This window comes from Nesoenas mayeri (genome assembly GCF_963082525.1).
Source record: "Nesoenas mayeri genome assembly, chromosome: Z".
NCBI classification, from domain to species: domain Eukaryota; kingdom Metazoa; phylum Chordata; class Aves; order Columbiformes; family Columbidae; genus Nesoenas; species Nesoenas mayeri.
In genome coordinates this window covers 16,473,915-16,498,922 of record NC_137542.1, presented here as the reverse complement: position 1 = coordinate 16,498,922, position 25,008 = coordinate 16,473,915, and the positions used below count along the sequence as shown (strand labels likewise).

At 36.7% G+C, this 25,008-nt stretch overlaps 1 protein-coding gene across 1 annotated transcript in view; it reads left to right on the top strand.

Annotated features, from left to right (window-relative positions):
* CNTLN (centlein) overlaps positions 1-25,008 on the top strand; it is a gene marked incomplete at its 3' end in the record, with an annotated part of 188,009 nt that overhangs the window by 88,213 nt on the left and 74,788 nt on the right. The window contains exons 11-13 of the mRNA XM_080362311.1: positions 1,534-1,662; positions 6,970-7,091; positions 9,854-9,979. Of these exons, the coding sequence (XP_080218437.1) occupies positions 1,534-1,662; positions 6,970-7,091; positions 9,854-9,979 (377 nt within the window). The remainder of the gene's footprint in view (positions 1-1,533; positions 1,663-6,969; positions 7,092-9,853; positions 9,980-25,008) is intronic.

The window sequence follows — 25,008 nt, the reverse complement described above, 5'->3', positions numbered from 1 at the left end:
ATGGATATGCAATACTTAGGAAATGAGAGTTTTATTTATGTCTAGATTTTAATCAAGAAATCTGGGAGTTTGAATATGAGTAGATTGGATTATTAGAAAAATTATTAGAAAAAAAAGTAAATAATCGTACTATTTCAAAGAAATCCCTTAGTACAATGTTATACTGACAATATAAAACCATACATTTGGAAATATTGTTATAAATGTTCATTAAAACTTTCTTCTAGTTTCTCCTGTTATGTAAAGGAACTGACAGGAAAATGCAAAATATGTCCACTTGACATTCAGATTTTAAATGTACTAAAAAGTACTAAATGTACCTTTAGTTTGGGTTTGGTGGTGTGTTGGTTTTTGTTTGTTCTGTTTTGGTTTGGTTTTTTTCCCATAACATTCAGGCACTTTTCAGAAGCAAACCCAAAACCACCCTAGCAATATTTAAGTTCTTAAATGTGTGATATTATTATTTTCTGATATTTCGCAGTATTTTTTTTCCTCCTTTTTGGAAACCCCTGCAATATAAAGTGAAAGTGTGGTATACAGTGTCTTGTAAACATGTAGTACTGGAAGGTAATGGTCAAAGAAAAAATATAGCAGTTGCTAGTTAAGTTTTTCTTTAATATTAAATTAATTTAATGAAATAGGAAAAGTGTTGAGATATATAGAATTCAAGAAGACTTTGTCCTGAATTCCTTTTGTTGTAAATCAGTCATTTTACAGTGAAAATGGCAGCATGCAACAACAATAATTACAACTGATCTTTAGTTTTTGTTTGAGTTTATGTGTTTATGTAATAGCATTTTGCCTTATTGGTATTGTGTGTTCATATTTCTCTGTCCTTAACCAAAGTTATTCAGAAAATCAGAAAGTCTAATTTGATGAGGTCTTTTTTCCATTGCCATAAGGACATATGACATAGAATGAACAAGAAAGCTGCCCAGTTTAAGTGTTACTTTCGCATATTCTTTTTCCAGATTGCTATATGAAGCTGTACATAATATAAACACATATTCTTGTCTCTAGTTAGTCACATTATAGTTAATGACCATATGGTCATTACGGTATAAGATCTACTGTCTGTTGTATTTATATTCCTCAAGCATATTGTTCCTTCAACTTCACAGTGTGTTAAACTATTTCAAAGGGAAAAAAATCCTTTCCCTCTTGTTTCTGGTTGTCCTATCAAGTGTAACCTTGGACCCTTATAGAGCAATTAGACCAGCCTCTATCCCCTCCTTTGTAATGAGGTTTCTTGCATTTCTGAGTCTATAACCCTTTAGTCTTCCCTAATGGGACATCATTATTCTGAAAGAAACAATGTAAATGTAAATGAATATTCTCATTAACGAGTCACAGAGAAACCTTTAGTGGTAGCGCTGTGGTAATTCTGCTTGTTATTTCTCTGGTATTCCATGCAGATTTTTTTTTTTTTATAATTCATTATTAGTATTCAAAATTACTTCTTCTTTAATTCTGCATGTCTTTCATAATCCGGTGTTCCAACTAGTTCAACCATGTCCTTGTTTTATTCTCCAGGAGCCACCTGTGAAACGTTCAAGGTCTCTGTCCCCAAAGAGCTCTTTTAGAGAGTCAGAGGAGCTAAGGAAGCTTAAAATAGCTGAAAATAGGAAGATTGAAAACTTACAGAAGACACTACAGCTAAAGGTGAACATTAAAAAATAAAAATAAAAAGCCTCCAGCTATAAGCTTGTATAGATAAAGATATACCAAAATAAACAGACATTTTAAAAATGCAAAAAGTACATATTGTTATGACCTGTAAGTGTATTAGCATAAGACAGCACTCTCCATTAGTTTACCTTTTTCCTTTACTGTTAGGAATCTTGTATTGGTATTTCTGTGGTCCTATGGAAGCTTAATTCAAGCGGTCATCAATAATACTTGTTAAATACATTTTCAAAATCTTTTGTCTGAGAATATATATTCTGAGAAATTCATGTATTCATGTAGAAAGAAAGTGAAGCAGAAACTACAAAGAAATTGTTTTTCTGTACAGTGAAGCCAGTATTTTAAAATGCTGAAGTCGATTACTTGGAACAGGTTTACCCCTTGTACTTCTAGAAGTTATGGCTCAGAAGTTGTTCCTCTAGCAAATACTTTTTAAAAAAAAAAAAAAAAGACTCAATAAAAACCATCCTCCCGCAAGCTTTGGTAGAAAAGCTTAACTGAGCATGTATTACAATTTCCCATTTTGTCCCTGTTTTATAGATTTTTGTTGGTTTGCTTATTTATTTCAAAAATAGTGCCTTTAGAATGACCCATTGGTTTCAAATTACACCTCAGAATGCAAAACCCAATCCTGAGTTGTATTTTCCAAAACATTTACAATTCCTTCTCTTTTCTGCTCTTCTCTTATCTCTCCCTTGTCTTTTATTTTTTTATTTCCTTTAAAAAAAAAAAATCATTTTTATTATTTTTAGTTTTAATTTTCTTATTATTTTTCTTTTTTTTGTTGTTGCTTATGTTAGTTCAGAGTTATGAAATTTTAAAAATATATTCAGTATATGTAGCCTAAAGCAGAACTGGTTACATTGAACATGCTGTGATAAATGAAGTGAAAGAAATTGGGGAACCATACAAACCACTGTCCTGAGCTCCTGCCTCACGCAAAAAGGTGCTCATGTGATAAGTCAGATTTAGAAAAGATGTGAGATGGGATTGTATTTTAGCATAAAGACAAAAGCTTATCACCCTGTATATTTGACAGAGTTTGTTGTGTTGTCTTAACACACACAGAGTATATGAACAGGAAAGAAGATTTAGATTTCAAATTTAGTCTTACAGCCCATCTTGCTCCTTGTTCATGGGAGTAAGAAGATTAATTTTTTGTTTTGTTTTTTTCTCTCTATTGAGAAATCTAAGGCACGTCCTGCCAGCTTTACCTGAGAACTGGCCTTTGGCAGGCCTTCTGTTTGTTACTTTTAGTTGGCTTGCCAGGCACTGATGCTACAGATTATTCTGGCACTGTGGACCACAGCTGCTCTGCCGTTGGCAGCAAAGCTCGCACATCACTGTGTCTGGTTCTTGTCTTACATGATAGAGAGTTCCACATTTCTTTGTGTTTTCTTCTGGAAAGAGAAGTGAAGAGAAGCACTCTGATTTTCTAAGCAGATACAGAAGAGAAAAGATTGTTATTCCTTCTGCATGACCTCATAATTTTTACCATTCGCCATACTGCCTTTGTAATTTCTTCCATTTCATCTTAAAAGCATATTTTTAACAACCTATGCAGCTTTATTATGTTGCAAGAGTGGGATCTCTATTTATTACAGCTGTTAATCCATGAGGTCTTTAAGAGTTAAGACTTACATCTCCCCTTGAAACTGAATATATGAACTCCTTGCATTTTCTCTAGGAAAGCTACTTTTCTTCTTTTGCAGAATGCTTTAATTGCTTAAAAATATGCTGTAGAGGACCAGGTTAACATATTAAACGCTGTTGTGGCACTACTTTGAGAATTCAATGAGGCTATTGCCAGCATGACAGTGAACTCAGCTATCATAACACTGATGTCAGAATAATTCTGTTGGTATTGTACAATGCATGTGGTCAACATTTTCATAACTGGCACTTGCGTTATTGCATCCTCGAACAAAGTGTTTGCTATATGATTACTTGAAATATACTTGCTCAGAAAAATGCTTGCTCTATCAATGAATGTACTGATGATGCATATTCTGAAGGTGAAATTGTGACTTTATCCATCAGTCCTTTTGCAAAATTGGCAACAATTTTAAAATAATCATAATAAAAATAACACCTTTTATAAGGGATTTTCAGGAACAGGAATATTTTGTGCCCCAGTTGGTATTACAAAGGCACAGAAAAGGGCTATTGTCCTCAGCTGACTCATTTTTGGCCAAGGAACGTTAACTCTTATGGTCTTTATTGCTAATAAAAATAGGGTAGTCATGTTAATTCAGAATATCTATAGTTTTGGTACAGAATTGGCTTCATTTCTGCGGTCCAGGACATACTAAAAAGTATCAGAGCATGCCAGATTGTACTCTAGTTTAGAAAACAGAATATCAAAGTAAATAAGGTCATTTCGCTGATTTTTGGATAACAAATTATCAAGCTGCTATTTAAAATCGTCCAAAGCATAAGTACATCAATCTACTGTTGGTCTTTAAGAAGTGGGCAGGAGCTTGGTTGCTGAGAGTTAGATATTTGATGTGAACTAAGAATATGTTCTCTTCTCCTATATTAATTTTCTAGAACCATGATCTCTGGTGTAGCCTAGACGAGATCTTCCTGTCTTTAACTGGAAAGTTTTCAAAAGCAATAGAGGATCTTTCCTTCAAATTGGTCATCCTTTTTGTTTAAACTTCTAAAATTTTGGAGAGAATTGGAACTAGAATATGTAGATCAGTCAGGGCCACTTTGATACTTCTTTATGTGAGTGAGTGCACACCATTATATTTAGTTTAGATATCATATATAGTCCTGTTCCATGTATGCTGTTCAGATATTGAAAATATGTTAATATTGTGGCATTTCCATGTAACTACTTGTGGATAAAGCTATTTTTGTATTGGTCCGGTTCCTCACTTCTTGTCAGCCTGAGAAGAGTAGTCAACAAATTGAATCAGTATATTTTTTCTAGTTCCATTGTAGTTCAATTTTTACTGTAACAGAAGTTGTTACAGATCAATTTCAATGAAATTTTGAGGGAGTAAGTAGAATATTTTGGCTTGTGTGAGCTGCCTGCAAATAGCAAAATGGCTTTTTGGTGAGCAGTTGGATTTTTCCTTGTGCAAATTGGACTCTGTCTTTCGCTATTGCATGGGAAGTACTATGGAATGACAGTGGAAAGCTGGAGAATAATCTGGAGATACATCACTGCTAGAGGTGGTTGTTCATTCCCATTCTGTCAATATGTAGAAAAAGGTACACAAGACTATACAACTATTAAAAATAATAACATAATCAGTGAGAGGTGGAACTAACTGAGATTATGGAATTTACAGTATGAATGTAAAGTTCTGATATAATAATTTAATAAATTTAATAAAGTGTCAAAAAAAATGCAGCTAACTTCAGGAAAGTACAGTTACTTAGAAGGCACTTAGAAGAACTTCGCTGAAAGGAAAAATCACTAAAGGAGAACTGGTCTTGTTTTTAACAAACCCAGGACATTTAATAATTTAATAAAAGAGAGTGATTAGGACAGTTAATTGCTTAATTTCTATTTCTGTGAGAGCAGAGCAACTGATAAGGGAAGGGAATAACTCTAACAGAATGGACAATGTAACAGGTAAGCAATAATAAAACATGTAGATTCATAAACAGGAAAGGCCAAATTCTACACTTGGTTGCATCTCTGAAAGGACATTGACAGCTACAAAATTCTGAGGATTTATGGTGAAGAGATTATTTTACAGAGCTTGCCAGACTTCATCAGTGTTCACTAGCAATATCAGACAATCTCAGAATAATGATTTCATGAACTTCTCTTGAAAACACAGCATTTGTAATTGAACTCTTATAAAAATTTCCTGTTCTAGTGTCAAGCAAAGCTTGGTAATTGTGTCTGTGTCATTTGTCACAAATATATCCTATTATTTTTGTGATTGCTTTTAATATCATTCTAGTATTTAAGAGCTACTTAAAACCAGTCAAGAGTACTTTTTAAGCAATTCTAAATTTATAAATGTATCTGGCGTAGAGGTTGTTTTAGAAAAAAAACCCCACCACTTTGGAAATGTATTTAATGGTAAACTCACTTTGGTACCTGCTTATTCCTAAATCTGCTTTGTGTGTTGGCTGAGTCACTTCTAGAAAAGTTCTGTGATTTTATATATATTAGTACCTAAAATTTTAGCTGGCATCTTTCAGCTTTGTTTATGTGTCATGAAAGCTGGGCTGTATCTTAGAAGCCAACCTTAGTCTAGGTACTTTGTAGTTGGCACTATTGTAGAAACTCTTGCCATGTTGTTTTTAGTGGGCCTTAATTTTTATTACTTACAGTGCTGACTGTTGGTGTATCTTATTGATTGACTAATGCAGGAAAGCCCTTGTTGCATATAAGCTAGAATACATGCAAATAAAGTATTGTGATTTACTTAGAGATCAAGGAACGTGTTCGGTAGCTGCTTGACAAGCAGAGCTCCCATTGAGCTGGCAATGAAGCACTGAGGGCAAATTTTACTACCAGATAGTGTCTGGTGAATTCTTTACTGCCATGTGCAAGAATTTGGCTTGCTTTATACTGCGGAATGTTCTACTCAATGTTAATTTTTTTTCAGAGCACAGTATTGTCACTTAGGAAACCCTTTTTCTGAAACTGCATGACATTATCCTGTAATATAAGTCAAGGTATATCTTAATTTCATTCTGTAAAAAGAGACTACTTTTTTCATGTGGTTTTGATTATATAAAAGCTATTGCAAATTTTGTTTTTATTTCCTGCTTGTTACATAACTAGAGGACAAAGTCTGGGTGTTGCAGGTTTTTATGTATTTACAGAAATAAACTAGTATCTGAGGAAATCCTGAAGGGATTTAAAATTATTTTTTTTTAGTATGGACCTCAGTGTGGCCAGTGTTTCCCTTGAAAATACATAGATTAGTTTTCCATGGAGAAGAAAAAAATTTAAAAAAGAAAAAAAAAAAGTTTGGAGGAAAAGACAGCGCAAACAATCCTTTTTCAGCCTGTGTAGGTGTATTAGGCCAATGCATTCACAAGATGAAAACTGACATTTTGGTAGTAAATTTTTTAAAACTTCTCAGCAACATAAAAAAAAATTCAAGTAATTTTTCTCAAATTACCAAAATTTGCCAAAGTAATAATAAGAAAAGTTTGACCTCAGGGTTTGTGATTCCTCATATTTCTACTTAGAGTTCTGAGGCTCTTAAGAGTTACTCGAGCAGAGCTTTAGTTTCATGTGATCTGTGTGAAAGTCTCTTACATTATGCCCAACTTTAATTTTGTTTTTCTGGTGCTATACAGACTCGAGAAACTGATGAGCTAAGAGCAGCCCATGAAAAATGCAAAGAGAGGCTGCAGATGTTACAGACCAACTACAGAGCACTAAAAGAGCAATTAAAGCAGTGGGAAGAGGGCGATAGCAGGTAAGTTACGTAGCTCATTAAAAACATTTCCCTTACACAAGAAATCTGAACAGAAGTATTATACAGGTATTCAAAAGAGAATTTGATTTGAAGGAAGAAGCCAATATGTGGTGATCAAGACTTCATCCTTTGTTGAAGCAGAATATGTGATATACCCCTATATGAGAAAAATTACAGTTGAAATCAAAATAAAATGCATTGAGCTGACGCCTTGACTTATTTTATTTAGGATCTCATTTTGAGCAAGAGTACTGGACAAAGGTCTGCCAGGGCTGCTTATTTATGCTTGTCTAATTCCCCAGTCAATTAATTTGTTGACTGTGTATGTTTTTATTTTTCAATAATAGAACAATTGCTCCTTATGTTTCAAATAGTTTTAAAAATAATTTTATTCATTAAACAATATAGAAATAAAAGCGTCTTGAATGTTTAGTGATTCAAACATTAACTGAAGCTGATTTTAAAATCCTTTTCTTAAGAGGGGAAATAAAGAGTATGTGCATGAAAGGCCGGGTGTTTTCATCTGTTAAATGATTATAAAGTGAATTATTTCTGAACATTCTATGAAAATATTGCAGTAATACATCTTGATAAATGGAAAGAAGAAAGACTCTACCACATAAAAATTTAAATGGTGAATGTTCTCTGTCTAATTCTGCCTTAAATTCTACACAGAACACTGAAAAATATATGCAGAAATCGTTTTTTTTCTTTTTAAAGCCCTTAGTGGAGAGTTAGAACATACACATTTGGAGATGCAAAGACATTTCATTTCAGTTCAGGTATCAGACACTGCTAAGATACAGTTTTTCAGGTTGCAAGCAAGTAATTTGAGCAGGTCCTTGTGTCCTGGTGGCTTTAGTACTTCAGCGTGCACCTACAGTTCAGCAAATACATACGTGTTTTACTTAAAACAATTCTTTTTTGTAATTAGAGCAATACTGGCTAATCTTGACAGAAACTTTGTAACTCTGTGCCTGCAAAGAGAATAATGGAAATTGGTGCAAAACTGCTCTCTGTTCAGAGTCCCGGGTGACATAAAGTGTCCTACTGTGAATGATAAATTGTCCCTCATATATAAATGATGCTTTGGCCTACCTGAGTAGATTAACATAACTACGGCATATCTGTAAGAAGAGTTTGTCTTTTGAAAAAGAAAAAAAAAATGTGGATGAAAATAATGTTAAGGTACAGATCTACTACATGCATTGATAGGCCAGGAAGACTTTTTTAATTATCCAAGTATAAATAACAAATAGTTTTGTTTAAATCAGGATGAAAGGTTTTGCTTATTTAGGAAAAGCATGGATGATTTTGTCTTCCAACTCACTATTTTAAATTCAGTGCAAGGTGCAAACAACTGAAACCTATTGAATGATAGTTAATTTATGCAATGAAATGTTTTAATTCAGTATCTAAGCTAAGTAGGCATTCATGGACCACAAAGAGGCCAATGCAGAAAACATACAAAAGTTTCACCTGCATAAAGTGAAGCACTGAGTGTTCTGTTTCTGATTGTTTAAAAAAAAAAAAAAAAAGAGCAAAAGAGAGTCAAAAACAACTTCTATTTCTTTTTAAAATAAATGGGACCAGCTTGTGTCCTGATAGGAATATATTTGGGAAAAGTAGGTATTGGGGAAGGTACAATACTAAATATTTTTTTGTTCATCTGATTTTTTCATCTATAATTAAGATGACCTAAAATTACAGAGTTTTGATTGTTTTTTGTCATCACAACAAAATTGTATGAGGCCGTCATACAATACCGCTTTTGAAGGGGTTTGGTTTTCCTTTTGAATGTGCTTAAACAAAGGAAAATGGCTAATGCAGAAATGAAAATGTAAACAGTTATACCATATATTGTTATTTCGGCATCTCCAAAAGCTTTCTATCACTGGTGTAACGTAAATTGTGCACTAAGAACTCAGTATCAGTTACTTATGTGGCACTTCTGATCCTCTGTAAGTGACAAAGGGCACCATTCTTTCTAATTCTTCATGGATTAGAATCTGTTATTGAGATGGCAGCTGATGGGACCAAATCTACCTGTCAAGGTACATACAACTTTCACTGACATACGTGACTGCAAAGATGATGGGGGCTACCACATTCTCTGAGAGTTTATTTCTATACCCAGTAGGAATTTAAATTGCAGAGACTTTAAAATTCATTTTATAAACAATTTTAATACAATTTTTATCTTTTCCATTACTAAAATGCATAGAAACATTTCAATGCCAGAAAAACTGTGAAATATTTTTATTTTCCTTTTCTGTGTGTCTAAATTCAGTATGATTTTTCCTGATACATCATCTTCTCCATAGGTAGCTTATTCTTTCATTAGATAGTAGACCAACAGTTTGCTTTAGAGTGGGCATCAGTGCATCTTCCAGATTGGTTTGCAGGGGTATTAGGGGAGTTGATGACTCTCCTGTTTCTTTGCAAGAGATGATTTCACCTTCTGGTTTCTCATACTAGTATCATAAGGAGTGGTGAGAGAGTGAATGCGGGTGACACTGCTCTGTTGCCTGTAAATTGAGAGCCATGGTACCATACTAGCACTATTTCTGTCTGAAAGTTCGTAAGTGAACTCTTCCATAATAACATATTTAAGGGTTTGAGCCTCACAGAATGTATACATCATACAATATAGATGCTGTAGTTTAAAATCCGTATTTTCTGAAAGCAAGGGTGCTTTTATTCTTGTGGTCCTAAAACATGTAGATACTTGAAAACAGACAACTCTTTTTACTCGTAAACAGGATTGAAAGTGGTAAAAGCAGATACCAGCATGCAGACCTGCGTCAGCTTTGTCCAGAGGATTCTGATGCTATGTGGAATAAACTGGCTTTTTTCAAAAGCGAACACAAAAAGCTGCTGATTGAAAAGTGAGTTTGTTTCTTAAATGGTGTTTACATAAAGAAACATGCATTTTTTCCTTTTTCTGAAGGTAGTACTTTGCAGGCCACATAAGAGGAATTCCTTGCAAAATTCCAAGATAAAACCATCTTCTACCAAAAGCAGTAAAGAAAAACATCAGCTCTTTTTTTTTCTTCTTTTTTTTTTTTTTCCTTTTAAATCAGTGACAAGTTACAAGTTTGCTAGCACTAACAGAAACTGTATTCCATGATCTAGGGATTGTGTTAATTAATGTGGCTCTCATCTGTTGGAGGTGTCGCTCTTCATTAGCCTGTATTTTACACACTGCCGTGCTTCATTTTTGGAATGAGGTGGTGAGGGGATAACCTAGCCAGCCATCCTTGTTTGATCTCTGTGATACATACGCAATGCAGAATGCCTCAGCTCTCTTGGTTCCCTGCCCTGTCCTGCTAATCCCAGCTGAGCTCATTATGGTGTAGCCTTGCTGCTACTCCTGGAGCCAGAGCTGTCCAAGCTAATTACTGGTAGCAGCAGAGCTGCCTGTTAAGGGTCTGGTGTGGATCTGCTAACATGGTCCTTGGTAGTGACCTGCAAAAAGCTCAAGGGAGTTGCTCACTTTCTTGCTGTGCACAGCCTGTCCTTTGGGTTTAGTGCTGATCCCTTCACGCAGCTCTTTTAGCTGTAGTAAGTGTAAAACTTGGTGAAGGAAACTCTTACTTTAGAAAATATACAGTTTGCTGCTTTGATCTCATAATTCATAGGCTATTATACTCAGTCAGGCAAAGTAAGAAAATGTCCTTTTATACTAGACAAAGGAAGTTAGTGTGGTATAATTAGCCCTTTGCTGGTATTTAACACTTTCTGTAAGTCGATATTTTTTTTTAATTTGAGAACCAAGAAGTTGTAGAAACTTTTCTTCAGACTTTATTTTTGTCAGCATTAAGTTAAAATTAAAACAGAAAATATGTTTTTCCAATGGGTCCCAATTTAGCGTGATTTTGTGGAAGTACCGTGAAGGCTGTTATCACAGAACTACAACAGCAGCAAACGCTTTTGTAGTGTGTAGTTGTGTTTCCCATAAGCTGCTTTAGTGTGTTACATACAATAGTGTCAGTATTTGGTTGCATGCAGTATTCTTACATCCACCAGTTACAACTGTGTGCCTGTTCTTGTCACTTCATCGGCACATCTTTGTTTGCTGTTTTGAAATGATCACAACAAATTATCACATGTGTTTCTTTTGTTTTGATTTTAATGTAGGAAAGAACACTTTCTTGCTAACATATAATTGCAGTTGTAATTCTCCGTCACTAATCAACACATGCACCACAGGCAACAGCAACTCAGGAGCAATAACATAAGCCTCTCCTTTTCACACAAAGCCATGAAAGAGAGATTGCTTATTTATTGTGCACACCCTGAAGGCTGGTACAGTTGGACTGTTTTCCTAGAGCTCCTGTGCAGTCACGTTTATGGGGAATGCACTTATGCCAAGCACATTGCAGACTAGTGGCCTTCACTAGATTGTGGTGAAGTGGCATCAGCAAATGGTTGAACTCTTTGAAATACAGAATTTTTAAGTCAAAATGAGTTCTTAAAATTCTGTATAGTACTTCATAAGAAGCCAGTGCACCACTGTGATCATTAAGGTGAGCTCCTTGTGTGGCTTTAGGTGCTTTTTGCTTCTTGTGGGCAATGTAGCTTACTATTAGCTGAAAGTAAGGAAAGTGTACTTAACATCTGTGTTTTTTTTATATCTGCATTCGATGTCTGTCTCTAATAATGACTGTCTTTAATTTGTTGACGCAAACTAGCAAATCAAGACCTGAGCTAATTTTCTTAAGAAAGGCAATACTGAATTTAGTATACTTTTTAGATCTCTGGATAGGGCTTCTTTATATTGTATGTTTTATTTGGTTTGTGTGGCAAAGTTTTGGTAGTGGGGGAGCTACAGGGGTGGCTTCTGTGAGAAGCTGCCAGAAGCTTCACCCCATGTCCGACAGAGCCAGTGGCAGCTGGCTCCAAGCTGGACCCTCTACTGGCCAGGGCTGAGCCATTCAGTGATGGTGTTAGTGCCTCCGGGATAACATATTTAAGAGGGGGGAAAAAAATGGCTGTGCAACAGCAGCTGGGGAGTGGAGTGAGAATCTGTGAGAGAGACAACTCTGCAGACACCAAGGTCAGTGAAGAAGGGGGGCAGAAGGAGCCCCAGGTGATGGAGCAGAGATTCCCCTGCAGCCCATGGTGCAGCCCATGGTCAGGCTGGCTGTCCCCCTGCAGCCCCTGGAGGTCCATGGTGGAGCAGAGACCCACTTGTAGCCTGTGGAGGACCCCATGTCAGCGCAGGTGGATGCCTGAAGGAGTCTGCGACCCCGTGGGAAGCACTTAATGTGTGATTTTACAAGCAGTGTAAGTAAATCAGGTTAGCCCATAGTCTTTGTGGATGCACTTAATTTGATAGACATACTGATTTTTAGCTTACATTGATTTAAAACACCTATAAGCCAAATCCAACCCAGCATTGCCTATAGAATAGTGTCCGTGTAGAGATTTGATTTTGGTTTAAATCTGTTTTAACTTCAAATATGTGTAATTTCTGTCTATGACTAGGCCAGACAGTGAATGTTAGGAACACAGGATTATTTGGTTTTTCTTGTTTGTTTTACATGTAAGGAAGATTCTTTTTCCTTCCTGCCTTCCTTTCCTCTCTCCCTCCCTTCTTTCAAGGGGTAGAACAATGATGTAAAATGTCTATAACTTGCACATATATTGTTCTGAAGATAGATGAATAGTAAAGTAAGTATGGGGTAAAACCAAGGAAACCCCATTGATGCGTGGCCCAGTAATAGAGTCATTGGCAATATTAGCACACTGTAAACAATTAGTTTGTAAGTTATGAAGTCTGGTTTTAAGTCAGGAAAAACTGAAGTTGCTTGGCAAGTCATTTGTTCCAGTGGTCCCTAATTCCAAATCCTGTTAAAGCTGGTGGAAAGACTTTGTGTCAGCCACTAGTTTGTCAGGTCTTTTATAAAGTTTTCCTCTCATCACAGGGAGGGATTGCTTTGACGTTCATGTAAGCTATTAAACACTATGCACCTTCCAAGCTGGACACTAACACACAAACAAATACACAGTGTAGGACTTATGTTAGTCACTTCTTTTTTTTTAAATATACAAAGTTTTCTGTTTTCATGAAGTTCAGAATACTTGATGTCAGAGTTATTTTTTGGAGAATGTTGATGGATAACGCACAGCATTGCTACCGCAATGTCCAAATACCACAGTATTTTTTTTTCCTCTGTTACACGCAATAGCTATGTTGTATAACAAATTCCTATGAAATGAATTGCATTCATGCTACATCAGTATTTAAAAGTGTCACCTACAGAGTATGGGCCTTTTGACATATGTAATACTTTTGTAATCTTTCTGTTCTTCAGTTTTAGGAGTGCTGGGACATAGCAGGCTTCTTACTGCAAAATATGTAAATCTAATAGCTCAAGGCTCTTCTTTACTTTTCACTGATATTAGTAATTCTATACTGCAAAGCCAAATATAGTTAAAATAACGACACATTCGTTTAGGTTTTGGATGGATAAAAAGCTTGCTAAATCTGAAATACCACCTTTTGTTCTGCTGAAAGCGGTTGCAGCCTAGATCTGCAGCTGGTGTTGGGAGGTTCTGACAAAGGCGCATGTTCACTGGCTGGACTGGACGTTGCTCAGTGGAAATGACAGTCGGGCTAAGTGAGAGAATGTGGCACAGTGCAGTACAAATAATTTAAAATGTAAGAAAACAGAAGCACGCGTTTTGCTACAGTGTGCAATTTTTAAAATGAGTTTTTAAAGGATCCAAGTCAGAACTGTAAAAGCAGTGATCGAACAAAAAAATTTTCTTACTATTCATGCAATGGAGTCCTCACCCTATGTGCTTCTGTGAATTACGTTGATTACACTGGTACCCCAGTTGTGGCTCTTCAGGTTTAATGATTTCTGAACTGACAAGTAAACACTGTTTATGAGGCTATTCTGTTGGTGTTGTTAGAAAGGAATGAAAAAATTAAAATAATCAGCAAAATTCACACAACGTAATGTGTTTGGTCTTTTTAAACAACTTTTGGTCAGTCAGCTGGGCTTTTTGCTACAGTAAAACAAATAAAAAATTACTAAACGGTAGATAAATTTTAGGTGTGTGTTTTGTCATGGTTTAACCTGAGCTAGCAATATAGCCACGATAGGTACTCACTCGCTTCCCCCTTTCCTCCCCTGAATAGGGGTGAAAATCGAAAGGGAAGGGAGAAACCTGTGGATTGAGATAAACACGATTTAATAAAACACAATAAAAATAATATGCTACTACTAAAAATAATATATATAAAATGTAAATAGAATATAGAATAAAAGATACTGCATTTCCTCACTAACTCCGTCCACGCTGAGCAGCCAGTCCCAGGAAGCAGCACCTAGTCCTGAACAGCCGATCCCAGAGAGAGAAAAAGAAAAAGGCAGAAAGGCCTCGGCTGCCAGACAACAGTTAAAAGCATTAACTCTGTCCCTGTCTGTTATTTTCTTGTTTTCAAACTTAATGCAAACAAGGACCATGCTGGCTGCAAAAAAGAAAGGTTTCTAACTCCATGAAGAAAATTAACGCACTTTCAGTCAAACCACCACAGGTTTCTACCACCTTTTTGAAAGCTAAATGTTATGCTGCATGTTGAAACTGTTTTTGTCACTACTCACTAGTGCATCTTTGGGTTTTGAGTGACTATTAATTTGAAATATACCTCAAAACTCTTTCTTGACAACTATGACACTGTTTACTTTTTGTTATGTGAACAGACATTGGATTGGTGTGGGGGGAGTTGCTTTTATCCTTTTTCGCTCCTAAATGTGGGTTGTAAATCAGAGAGACTTTACTTAGCACCAACACATATTGCTTCCTGCAATTTTCATCCATCCTATAAGAGACTGAACTGGGAAACAAGAGTGATAAGGACATATTTCTAGGAAGAGAATGGACAGAGTAAGATAGATAGGTCAATGACTCTGTATAGTCAAATATTCCATTTCCTTGGCTAATTAAGGCTAAAAGTTTCTTTGTGTAAACTGTAAGTTTACAATTTTCTTCCTGTAAAGGGGTTCCAGTAAATCATTGTGGATAGCTTGAATGTTCACAAAATGTAAGTAATGCTAGTACTTTTTGCTTTACTCTTGGCAGCATTATCCCCAGACATATGTAATGGTTTTTGCTCTCTCGCACAGTCTAGATCAAACACCTGCTCCCAGGTTTATTCTCACCACCCAAGGCTGTCAGTTGACACATAAATATACAGACCCATGAAAAGAGCATATCTTGCCCTTACTGCAGGCAAACATACTTGAATCATAACACTGCAGGAACAAATGGAAGAATTTCTGTCAGAGCAGTATTTCGCATGTAAAAGTTGAATAAAGTTTCTGCCTAACTTGGTTCTCATGACTCTAAACAATCTGAGTAGTAGAAAATTAAAATCAGTATTTGCACTATGATGTATCAGACTCCCCATCCTAATTTATGACAGCCACTTCCTATATTTTCTGTGTGGGCTTTTTATGAGTGTATGTGTAATATGCTTGTATATTCTACTCTGGTTTTACAAAGTAGAATTTTTGCCCTTTTGAAGACTCATGAACAGAAAGTACAGTTCAGTTTTGCCCTTTCTTTGTTGATCTGCTGTCCTTCTTCTCAAGCTCCTTTATTTTCTGAGGGGAAGAAAACAGAGCTTCTTCTGCTGTTCCATTTTCCTTACAAGGATTATTAGGCTATTTGGATAAAGTTTTGGATAAGAAAAAATTTCCTGGCACTACTTTGACCCGGTGGCTTTAAAACTTATGTTGGTTACTGTAATAAGCAATACTACTTCTCATTTTAAGGACAATGATAAAGAGCATGAAAGGCTTGCTTAGCAGTCTTTTCTTTCTGTCTGATTTTCTTCTTAATTTGGCTTTCCAGTCTTTAACAATATTCCATGACTCTGGAGGAAAACATTTGAAAAGGCAATATTAACCTCTTGGACTCAGGAAGGCTTCCCTGACTGCAGCAGCTCCTGGAGTAGCCCCCTGGTATCTGTCCACACCAGCAACAGTATGCATTAGGAGATTGTGGTTAGTTCTGCTTATTTCTCCAAAGAGTCATCCTGCCGCAGTCTTACAACCTGTAATCCTTGGGAAGGAGTCGGTCTCCTCAGTGGGTTATTCCTTCTTATGTATTCAGCTCTATTAGAGATTCGCTGCTTGGTTTTATTTTCCAGATAAAATTCCCTGGGACAAATGAAAAAAAAAGAAGACTTATTGTTTGTTTGGATGTTTATTTTAGACTGCCATGAGCCTGCTCTCTTAATTCCTTTTATCTGTATGCAGAGGAGTGTAGGAGTCTCCTGCCTGGCCCGGCCTGCCAGTGCTGGAAGCTGCTGATGAGCAATGGCTGACTGATGGGATGTGTGTTACTCTGGAGGCAGTGGTTTGCGAGAGGACTAACTGGAGTCATCTGGCAATGGTTAACCTAGGGTTGGCAACTCTTGAGGGAAGGGGCCCTTTAAACTGATAAGTGTGGAGAGAAAGTTTATGCTATAGTTCAGGCTATCTTTCTAAATTAGCTTTTCTTTAATGCATTGAGACCCAAGTGCGCATGTGTATGTATATGTACCTCAGATTTGGAATTGTGTGAAGTCTCCTAATGGTATCTTTAGAACTGCTGACAATTAAAAATGATGAGTACTAGGAAATTTTGTTCTTGCAAGAAGGTATATTTTGCAGAAGCCCGGCTTATATGCAGATGGTATGAGCATTTCGCCTATTCTAGTAACTTGATAAGTAAGCAACTGTTACGGGGAATTTCTTGCTGATGCCTGGCTATAATCTAAAAGAAATCAGAAGTAATTCCTTTGGCAAAACTGATTCTGTAGCACAGTTTTTATGCTACCTCTTCTTATATTCCAAATGAGTGAGTACTACAAAAATAACTACATAGTGGAAGAGTGATCAAAAGTAGAATTCAGAATTCAGTATGATACTGAAAAAGCTGGTACTATTGTGGGTCAAGGTCAGTACCTTTAAAAATGTATGCAGTAGCAGCATAAACTATTAGCAGGATAGATTTGATCTCTTTTGATTTCTTATTTGTTTTAACATTGTGAAGTGAGACTGTGGCAATCAATCATATTTGGAGGATAGAAATGAAGCATGATACATAAAACAGGATGCTGTGAGCTTTCCTATTCCTTTTGTATATATATGCTACAAGGAAGAAGAATGGCTTTCATGTCGTTATTGATAGTATACGAAGGACTTAGGGGTTGTTTTCGGGGTGTAAAAACAAACAGGATTCTACTTCTGACCTGCCATATTAGAAGATACTGACAGTCTTCTAGGAAGTGCCAGTAGATTCCTGCTAATTTAGGATGCTGATTCCTGTTAATTCAAGGACTTGATGGCTTCTCCTTGGCTAGAAAAGAATTGGAAGTTGGTCTCTGACCATGTAATCTAGAGCACTGTTGCTGGCCTGTGCGCTTTCTTGTAAACAGAGTAAGCTTTGCTTGAAAATATTTTTTATTGTTATTTTTAAAATTATTTTTATTACATTCTGTGATTCGGTGATTTTGAAGCAGATTATATTGTCAGAAGGTCTCTCTGGGTTTTCAGTTTGTTTTGTAACCAGATAAGAAAATGCATGATGTTGAGAAAGAATTACTGAAGAATTAGAGTCAAATTCTATCAGATGTAGTTACAGGCAGCATAACCTTTCTATGCTGAAGCCTCAAGGCCATGAGGCAATTTCAGGTCTGCATAAATGTGAAAATCAGTACACCAGTTTCTAGACTTTGTATAGGTTTAAGTCACTTTCTCCTGTCTGATGAGCTATCATTTGAACTTAGCAAAGCTGCTAGAAAATACAACATTTTTCCTCACAATCTAAGAAATTGTCCTGAGCAGAAAAGTCTGCGTGGCAGCTGAATACTTATTTTACATGAGATTTTCAGTTCATCTAGCAGATACAGGATTAGTGTATTTGTTCTTAAAATTAGAAATAGTAATAATGTAAGTTACTCATAGTTATGTAACCTTCATTGTTGGCAAATTTGTTAGGGTGTTCTATATATTGTCAGAGTATATTTTTCAATTATTCAGTCTTCTTTAGGAGTCTGGAAACCTTGAGTAAAAACTATCCAGTACTGAAAAGGCTTTCCTAGTGCTATCACTTACTCCCCATATCAATATAAAATATTGTGCAACTTGTCAGCATACTTCACAGCATTTGATAAACATTTGCACAAAGTTCATGTCTGGTATCACACTATTGTTTCATTTGTATCCTAGGAACTTCCTTCTTTAAAAGTTGAATTAAATAGTAGAATAAATACACAGAATGAATGTGACAGAGACTCTAAAATGCAGTAGTAGCCTTTGACTTTGTCAAGAGAAAAGGTCCAATGATGTGAATTTATCATGAGCTGGAAGTTACCAATTTATACTCACACTCAGGTTTCTTTCTCTTTCCTCTTGACCTGCATATTTCCATTGTATTCAAATCCCATTGTTTGTTATTGAATTATGGTTCAAAGGTCTATCTTTTCTGAGTCTGTAGAGCACACCCTTTTTTCCAAAGAAAAGTTGTTTGTTTTACTATATGATTACTATAGATTTTCTTTCAAGTTCCATATTGCTATATGTATTCAGTTTAGAATCTTAATCACTTCTGTTGTCTATGTTGTTTTCCCTTGCCCTCTCCTCTCCCACTTTTTCTATTGTCAGAAGATCGAGATGTGCTAATGTTCAGAGATTTCTTTTTAGTATCCATGCCTCAAGACTATAATCAACTGGAAACATTTTACGGAGAAACTACCTTTCCATTGTAGAAAAATCTTCAAAGATTCCATCTCTCAGCTTCAGTTTGTGTGTTGGATCTTTATCAGATGACATAAACACAATGCCATTTGCTCAGCACTTGCTAAATCAAACACAAGTTTTTTAGTGCAGAGAAATCCCCTTCTGGTTAGGATCAAAATCTGGTGCATTTCTTCCTTCCATTGTTTTATGTGTTAATTGAAACTGAATGATGCAAAAAATGATGCAGTAAAATCTAGTGAGCATATGTTTAAGATAATTACAGCAAATATTGTCTTAATCTGGCGAAATAGTTTTGGAAGCTCTTACAGTATCTGAACTTTGATGCTTCTGTTCTGACGCTCTAGTTCCAGCAGGTTAGCATTCTGCATTACCACACACAGCTTCTTTTTGATCCTTTGAGTTGAAGGATTGCAGGTGTACTCCGTCTTTCACCCTCAGTGCAGGAAGCTTCTCATATCACTAGAAGCTCTGTGATTGGATCACAGATCTCTTCAAGTACCTAATCTGCTTCGTAAAAGAGTCGAACATGGATCATTTAAAAGACTAGTGGGACAGATGTAGTCTGTTAAAGGCAATCTTCCTTTTGGGGAAAAAAGCACACATAGATGTTTATCTTCAGACCTAGTTGAAATACTTTTTTGAGAGGAAAGGGTATCAAAAAGATAAATTTGTTCTTACCTATTATGTTGGCACATCTGTGTGATGGGACACTGAGGGAGAAAATGGTGTAGATGAAAGGCTGGAAAGCAAATATCTCCCCTCACCCCTGCTTTTTACCACTATGTCCTTTCAGGTTGAGTAATTTCTTTTAGTGTTGCATTATACTTAAGCACTTTTCTATGACTTCTTCAGTTACTTTGAATTCCTTGGAAACCCTTCCTGCTTCTTAGAAATTTCCTACTTGACCCTTCTTCGATGATTCTTCTGACTGATCATGTTCACTTGTTCTTGGGAAAAGCAGTAATCATACAGTCTCTGGGAAGAACTGTACTCTTCAAGAAGACCACATCATACCCTTTCCTCCTTTTTGTTGAGCTGCAGTTTTGTAACAAAACATGCAGACTACAGTACTTTTGTAGTGAAATTTAGAGAACTGAACTAAATGTGTATATTTTGTTATAACTCATATATACAGGTGCTTTTTTTTTCTGGTTTTTTTTTTTTTTTTTTTTTTTTTACAAATTCTAGATAGATTAGCATGTCAATTATATGCATCGAAAATATTCAAATCTGTCAGAGCACATTTGTTGGGAACAAACAGAAGAGAATAAAGAGCTAGTTGCTTCTGTATGTGATTCATTCCAATTTTGCTCTGGTTGGTTTTTTAGTTTTTTTTTTACTTTGAAATGTAAAAAGATTTATGAGTAATAATAAAAAAAAAAACACTTGACTGCACACAGTTATTATAAAAAGGCACAATTACTTGTACATTCCTTTTTCATATTCTGATTTTGTGTAACTAATGTAGTATGTATCAAGACCATACATATTAGCTATTTGTATTTTTCTGTTAGCACTATATTTGCCATTAAAAAAGTAGAAAATAAGGCTTGAAGATTTTGTTGTATGATGTTTGTTTTTTCAGAAAGAAAAGATCAAATAGAAATCAGTACATAGTCTGTTCCCAAGTGAGTTAAATACTTAGAAACTTGCTCAGTGATAACCATGTTGGCCTTGAGTGTCTCAATGTGTGCTTTGAAAACTTAAAAAGTTTGTGAACTGAAGATAGTCAGGCTTCAGAGTCTAGAAAAAATGAAAGAAAGATTTTGTTTGCAGGGTGACAATAAAACCGTGGGAGATGTATTGTTAAGCCCCTCTCCTCCCCCTTCCCCCTTCAGCCCCTTCCTCTCCCCCCTTCCCACTCAGGACAGGTGATCGGGAGGGAAAGAAGGACAGAGAGAAGAGAGTTGGAAAAATTAAAAATGTTTTACTAATGCTACTAATAACAATAGAGAAAATAATACAAAATATACAAAACCAATCTTGAAAGTCCCAGCAACTGCAGAGCCGGCACCCGAAGTCCTGGACTGGACCCTGCAGCCAACCGGAGCTGGATTCAGTCTGTCACTAGGCCTCAGTTCGCAGGAGTGACTAGCAAGGTCCTCTCCTGATGTCAGCTTTAAGGAAAAGGGGCTGAGATCCTTGTGATCTCACACTTTTATATGAAGTATTCACGTGAATGAGGTGTTATATTCTGTTGGTCAGTTTCTTGGTCACCTGTTTCTCGTTGCCCGTCTTGTGAGATGTCCATCCATGCTTATCAATAACTTCGCATTCCATTTCTGTGTTTACCAAAAATGTGTATCTGGTTTTCCAGGAAAATGCAGCTAATATGAAGGCTTTAGCTGACACGCAAATTCACTAAAAGAGAAACGTGTTTTTCAACAAAACCAGGACAGAAACCAAATAACTATAAATAGGATAGGATGAAAGTAATTTGTTTGAAAAGTTTGGCTATACCTGTGCAAGCTTCTCTAGATTGAAAAAAAAAAAAGATCAGGATGCAGATAGCAGTCTTCCCAGTAGAGTGCACTTTATTCAGTTTGTTTTAGTGTGACATGTAGGTTTGTCTACATATAAGACCTGTTTTATATGTGCTGCTGCAAAGAGCATATATCTTGGGAAATCAGAACATGCTGTTTGCAAGGACGAATCCAGTCTCTTAGATGAAACCATGGATGAGATGAGACCTGCTGTCTTGCTGATGTGACAGTGTCCTCTTGCACCAAGAATGCTCCTGCAGTAAAGGGACTATTTTTAAGGATATGAGGAAGCAGGTATTGGTAGTGGAATAAAGAAAGCTGTTTTAAAATATTGTCAACAGTAGTTGACTGCCATATTAAGCAAGAGGACAAGGAAATAATTTAGAAATACTTCTGTGTTGAAGCCCAAAAGATAAGATGTGGAGCTAGGCTGCTTGGCGTCAGACGACAGTCCTGACACATTAGGCATCTCAATGACCTGGAGGAAGGAGGGTGGTCTGTGGGGTATGGTGTTGCCTGAGTGCCAGCTTTGCAGAAATGACAGAGTGGGAATACCTTGTGAGAGTGTGGCGCTGTGTGAATAGGATTATTTAAGTGTAACATCAGACAGCTATCACAGAAAATGGGAAGCCTGTGTAATGCTTTTGTATAGAAGTCCTATATTTTAGTAATGAATAAGTAGCAGTGAGATTGCACTGCTGACCTTTTCATGAGGATGCTGACAGTGATGCAGAAATGCAAAGCGAGATTTGATGAGTTGTGAAGGCCAGGCTGTAATCATGGAAGGTTTCAACCATCCACATGGAGCATGCATCAGTATCTTGCCAAGACAAGATGTAGAGATACAAATTTTGTATGGAATAAGTAACTCTTCTAGAACAATCAGTCATAGAAACCAAAAGGAAAAATACTGTTCTGGATTTTATTTTGAGTGATATACAGAAATTAGTTCAGAAAGGATTAGAGAGAAAGTCTCTTTACCTCAATACAATGTGAATCACAGAATTGTGCAACTTGGAAGGAACCTCTGGAAGCTGTCTTATCCAACCTGCTGCTCAAAGCAGCGGCAATTTGGGAAGGTTTCTTAGGATCTTGCCAAGTTTTGACAAAGGGTGGAGGAGACTGAGACCAGGGATAGAGATTGCAGAACCTTTCTGGATAACTGTTCCAGGGTCTGACCAGCCTTAGTGAGCTATGTCATTTTATATCTAGTTAGAATTTGTTCTATTCTAACTTGTGTCCATTGGCTCTTATACCATCCACTGTGCTCCTTTGGTATCCTTTTACTAGACTTAATCGATGTCTTTCTTGGAGGAGCCCAAAACTAGACACAGCCACACAGTCATTCTCAGAAGTGCTGAATAGAATCATTTTTGTAAACCAGTGACTGTACTCTTTCCTATACAGCAAATATGTTGTTAGTCTTTGCTACAAATGCATGTCGCTACGTAATGCTCAACTTGTTGCTCAGAAGGACATCACTTTTTCTGCAAAGCTGCTCTTGAGCCAGTTGAGTTGGCCTTTCAGAATGTCCTGTTGTGAGGCCTTATTCTGGCAGGACTTCACTTTTGGTGAACTTCATGAAGTTCCCATCAGCCCATTTTTTCCGTGTATTAGGTCTCTCTGAACAGCAGTCCAGGTGCCTAGTGAGTGTATCAGTTGCTCCCCTTAGCTTTGTATCATTCGTGAACTTGCCGAGAGGCACTTTAACCCATCTTTGAGGTTGTTAATAAAGACATTAAAGTACTGGCTTTGGTATGGATCCCTGAGGGATGCTTTTAATTGCAAGTCGCCAATTGGACTCCACACCACAGATCATTACCCTTTGAGCCTAACAGTCTAGCCAATTTCCCAGCTACCTTATCTGCTTTTCAATTCAGGTCTCAACTGTTTGGCGATAAGGAAGTAAGAAACCATCTCAAATACAAGGTATACACCATTGCCTGCTCTCTCTTTATTCTTACAGTCTGCCACCTCCTTACAGAGGCAGTCAGGTTGGCAAAGCATTTTTTTTCTTTGGTAAATCCATGCTAGCTGTTTCCAGTCACCCTCTTGTATATTAGGTGGCTAAAAGTGATTTCTAGGATGATTTGCTCTGTAACTTTCCTAGAAAAAGAGGTGAGGCCCAATCTTTAATGAAGATATTTGTCTTTTTAAAATTATACTTAAATAATAGCAAAAGAGGGTGGACCAAAGCAATGTGCCTAAGGATATTCACTTTGCAGAAAGGGAACCACATAAAAATAAAGCAACTAGTAAAATAACCTTCAACCCCCCCCCGAACACTAGAACAAGTAATGCAGAAAGCCAGTGAACAGTTCAAGACAGTTAAGAAAGGTACTGTAGCTGAAAGCCTGCTGAAATACATGCTACAACTAAAAAAAAAAGAAAAGAAAAACAAATTAAAACAAACAGAAAAAACCCAATCCTCACCCCAAAATAGTCTTAAAAACCTCAGTTAGGATGTTTTTGTGGCCCTCACAGAGAAAAGGTCAGCATTTAAAACTTGAGCTTGCACTGGTGAGAAGAGGTAGGCTGATAAACAATGGCAGGATAAATGCAAGTGTAAAGTTGGAAAGGCTAACAACTCTTGAAGAGCTGCTTTCAAAGATGCTTTAGCTGTGATAGTAAAATTTTACTTAAATGAGTTAAAAAAGAAGCCAGTTAGGAAATCTGTAGGTTTGTTTAATGATAACAGTGTAAAAGGATGCACTGTGTTTACAGGGCCATAAAAGAACAATTCTAAATCTTTGCATCAGTCTTTGCTGAAGATGCTACAGAGATGCCAACAACTCATGCATTCTTCATGGGAGGTAGATCAAAGTTGTTGGATCTTTTTGGAGTAACTGTACAGTGCTTTTGAGGTCAAGTAGAGAAGTTAGTTTTAATATCTTGATGTTAATATCGTCACATCCTAAGGGGTGTGAAGAAACTGAAGCACAAAATTATGGAACTACAATCTCATTGTAAACAGGCACTGTGCCGGCTGACTGTCAGGTTGCCAGTGTGACTCCCATCTACAAAACAGGCTTGAGAGGGAGAGGGAGCTGCAGAACAGGGAGCCTGGCTGCTGCCACACGTGGGAATGTGGCAGTCTGTCTTCAGGAAAAACAGAAAAAACAAAGCAACCACCACCACCAAAGAAACAAAACAAACAAAAAAACTGACACACACAAACCAACCAAACAATAAAACACCAGAGACAGAGAAAGGGCACTGAGTGCAGATGGACACAGTTTTGTTGGGAAGTATCAGTGTGGCTCCTGTAAAGGGAAATCTTGCTTCATTAACCTGCTGGGATGGAGAAGGGTGACAGTAAGCATGTGGATAAAATCTGATCTGTATTTTCCAATTGCCTTTGACAAGGCTCCACTTGGAAGGTTATATAAAAAAAATCCATTCCTGCAGGATTGGAAGAAAGATCCTTTTAGCAACAGGGAACAAGTTATAGCCGAGGTAACAAAGGGTAGTGCTTATGTACCACTTTCAGGATGGAAAATTGGAATCAGACTGCAGAAACTGTTAGGCTTGTGCTCTTTCCTGAGTAGCATCTGTTTTTGCCTCTACTGGAGACAGAGCACTGGTGATGGGTAGACCCAGCACTGACCTCATAGAATCATAGAATCACAGAATGCTAGGGAATGGAAGGGACCTCGAAAGATCATCCAG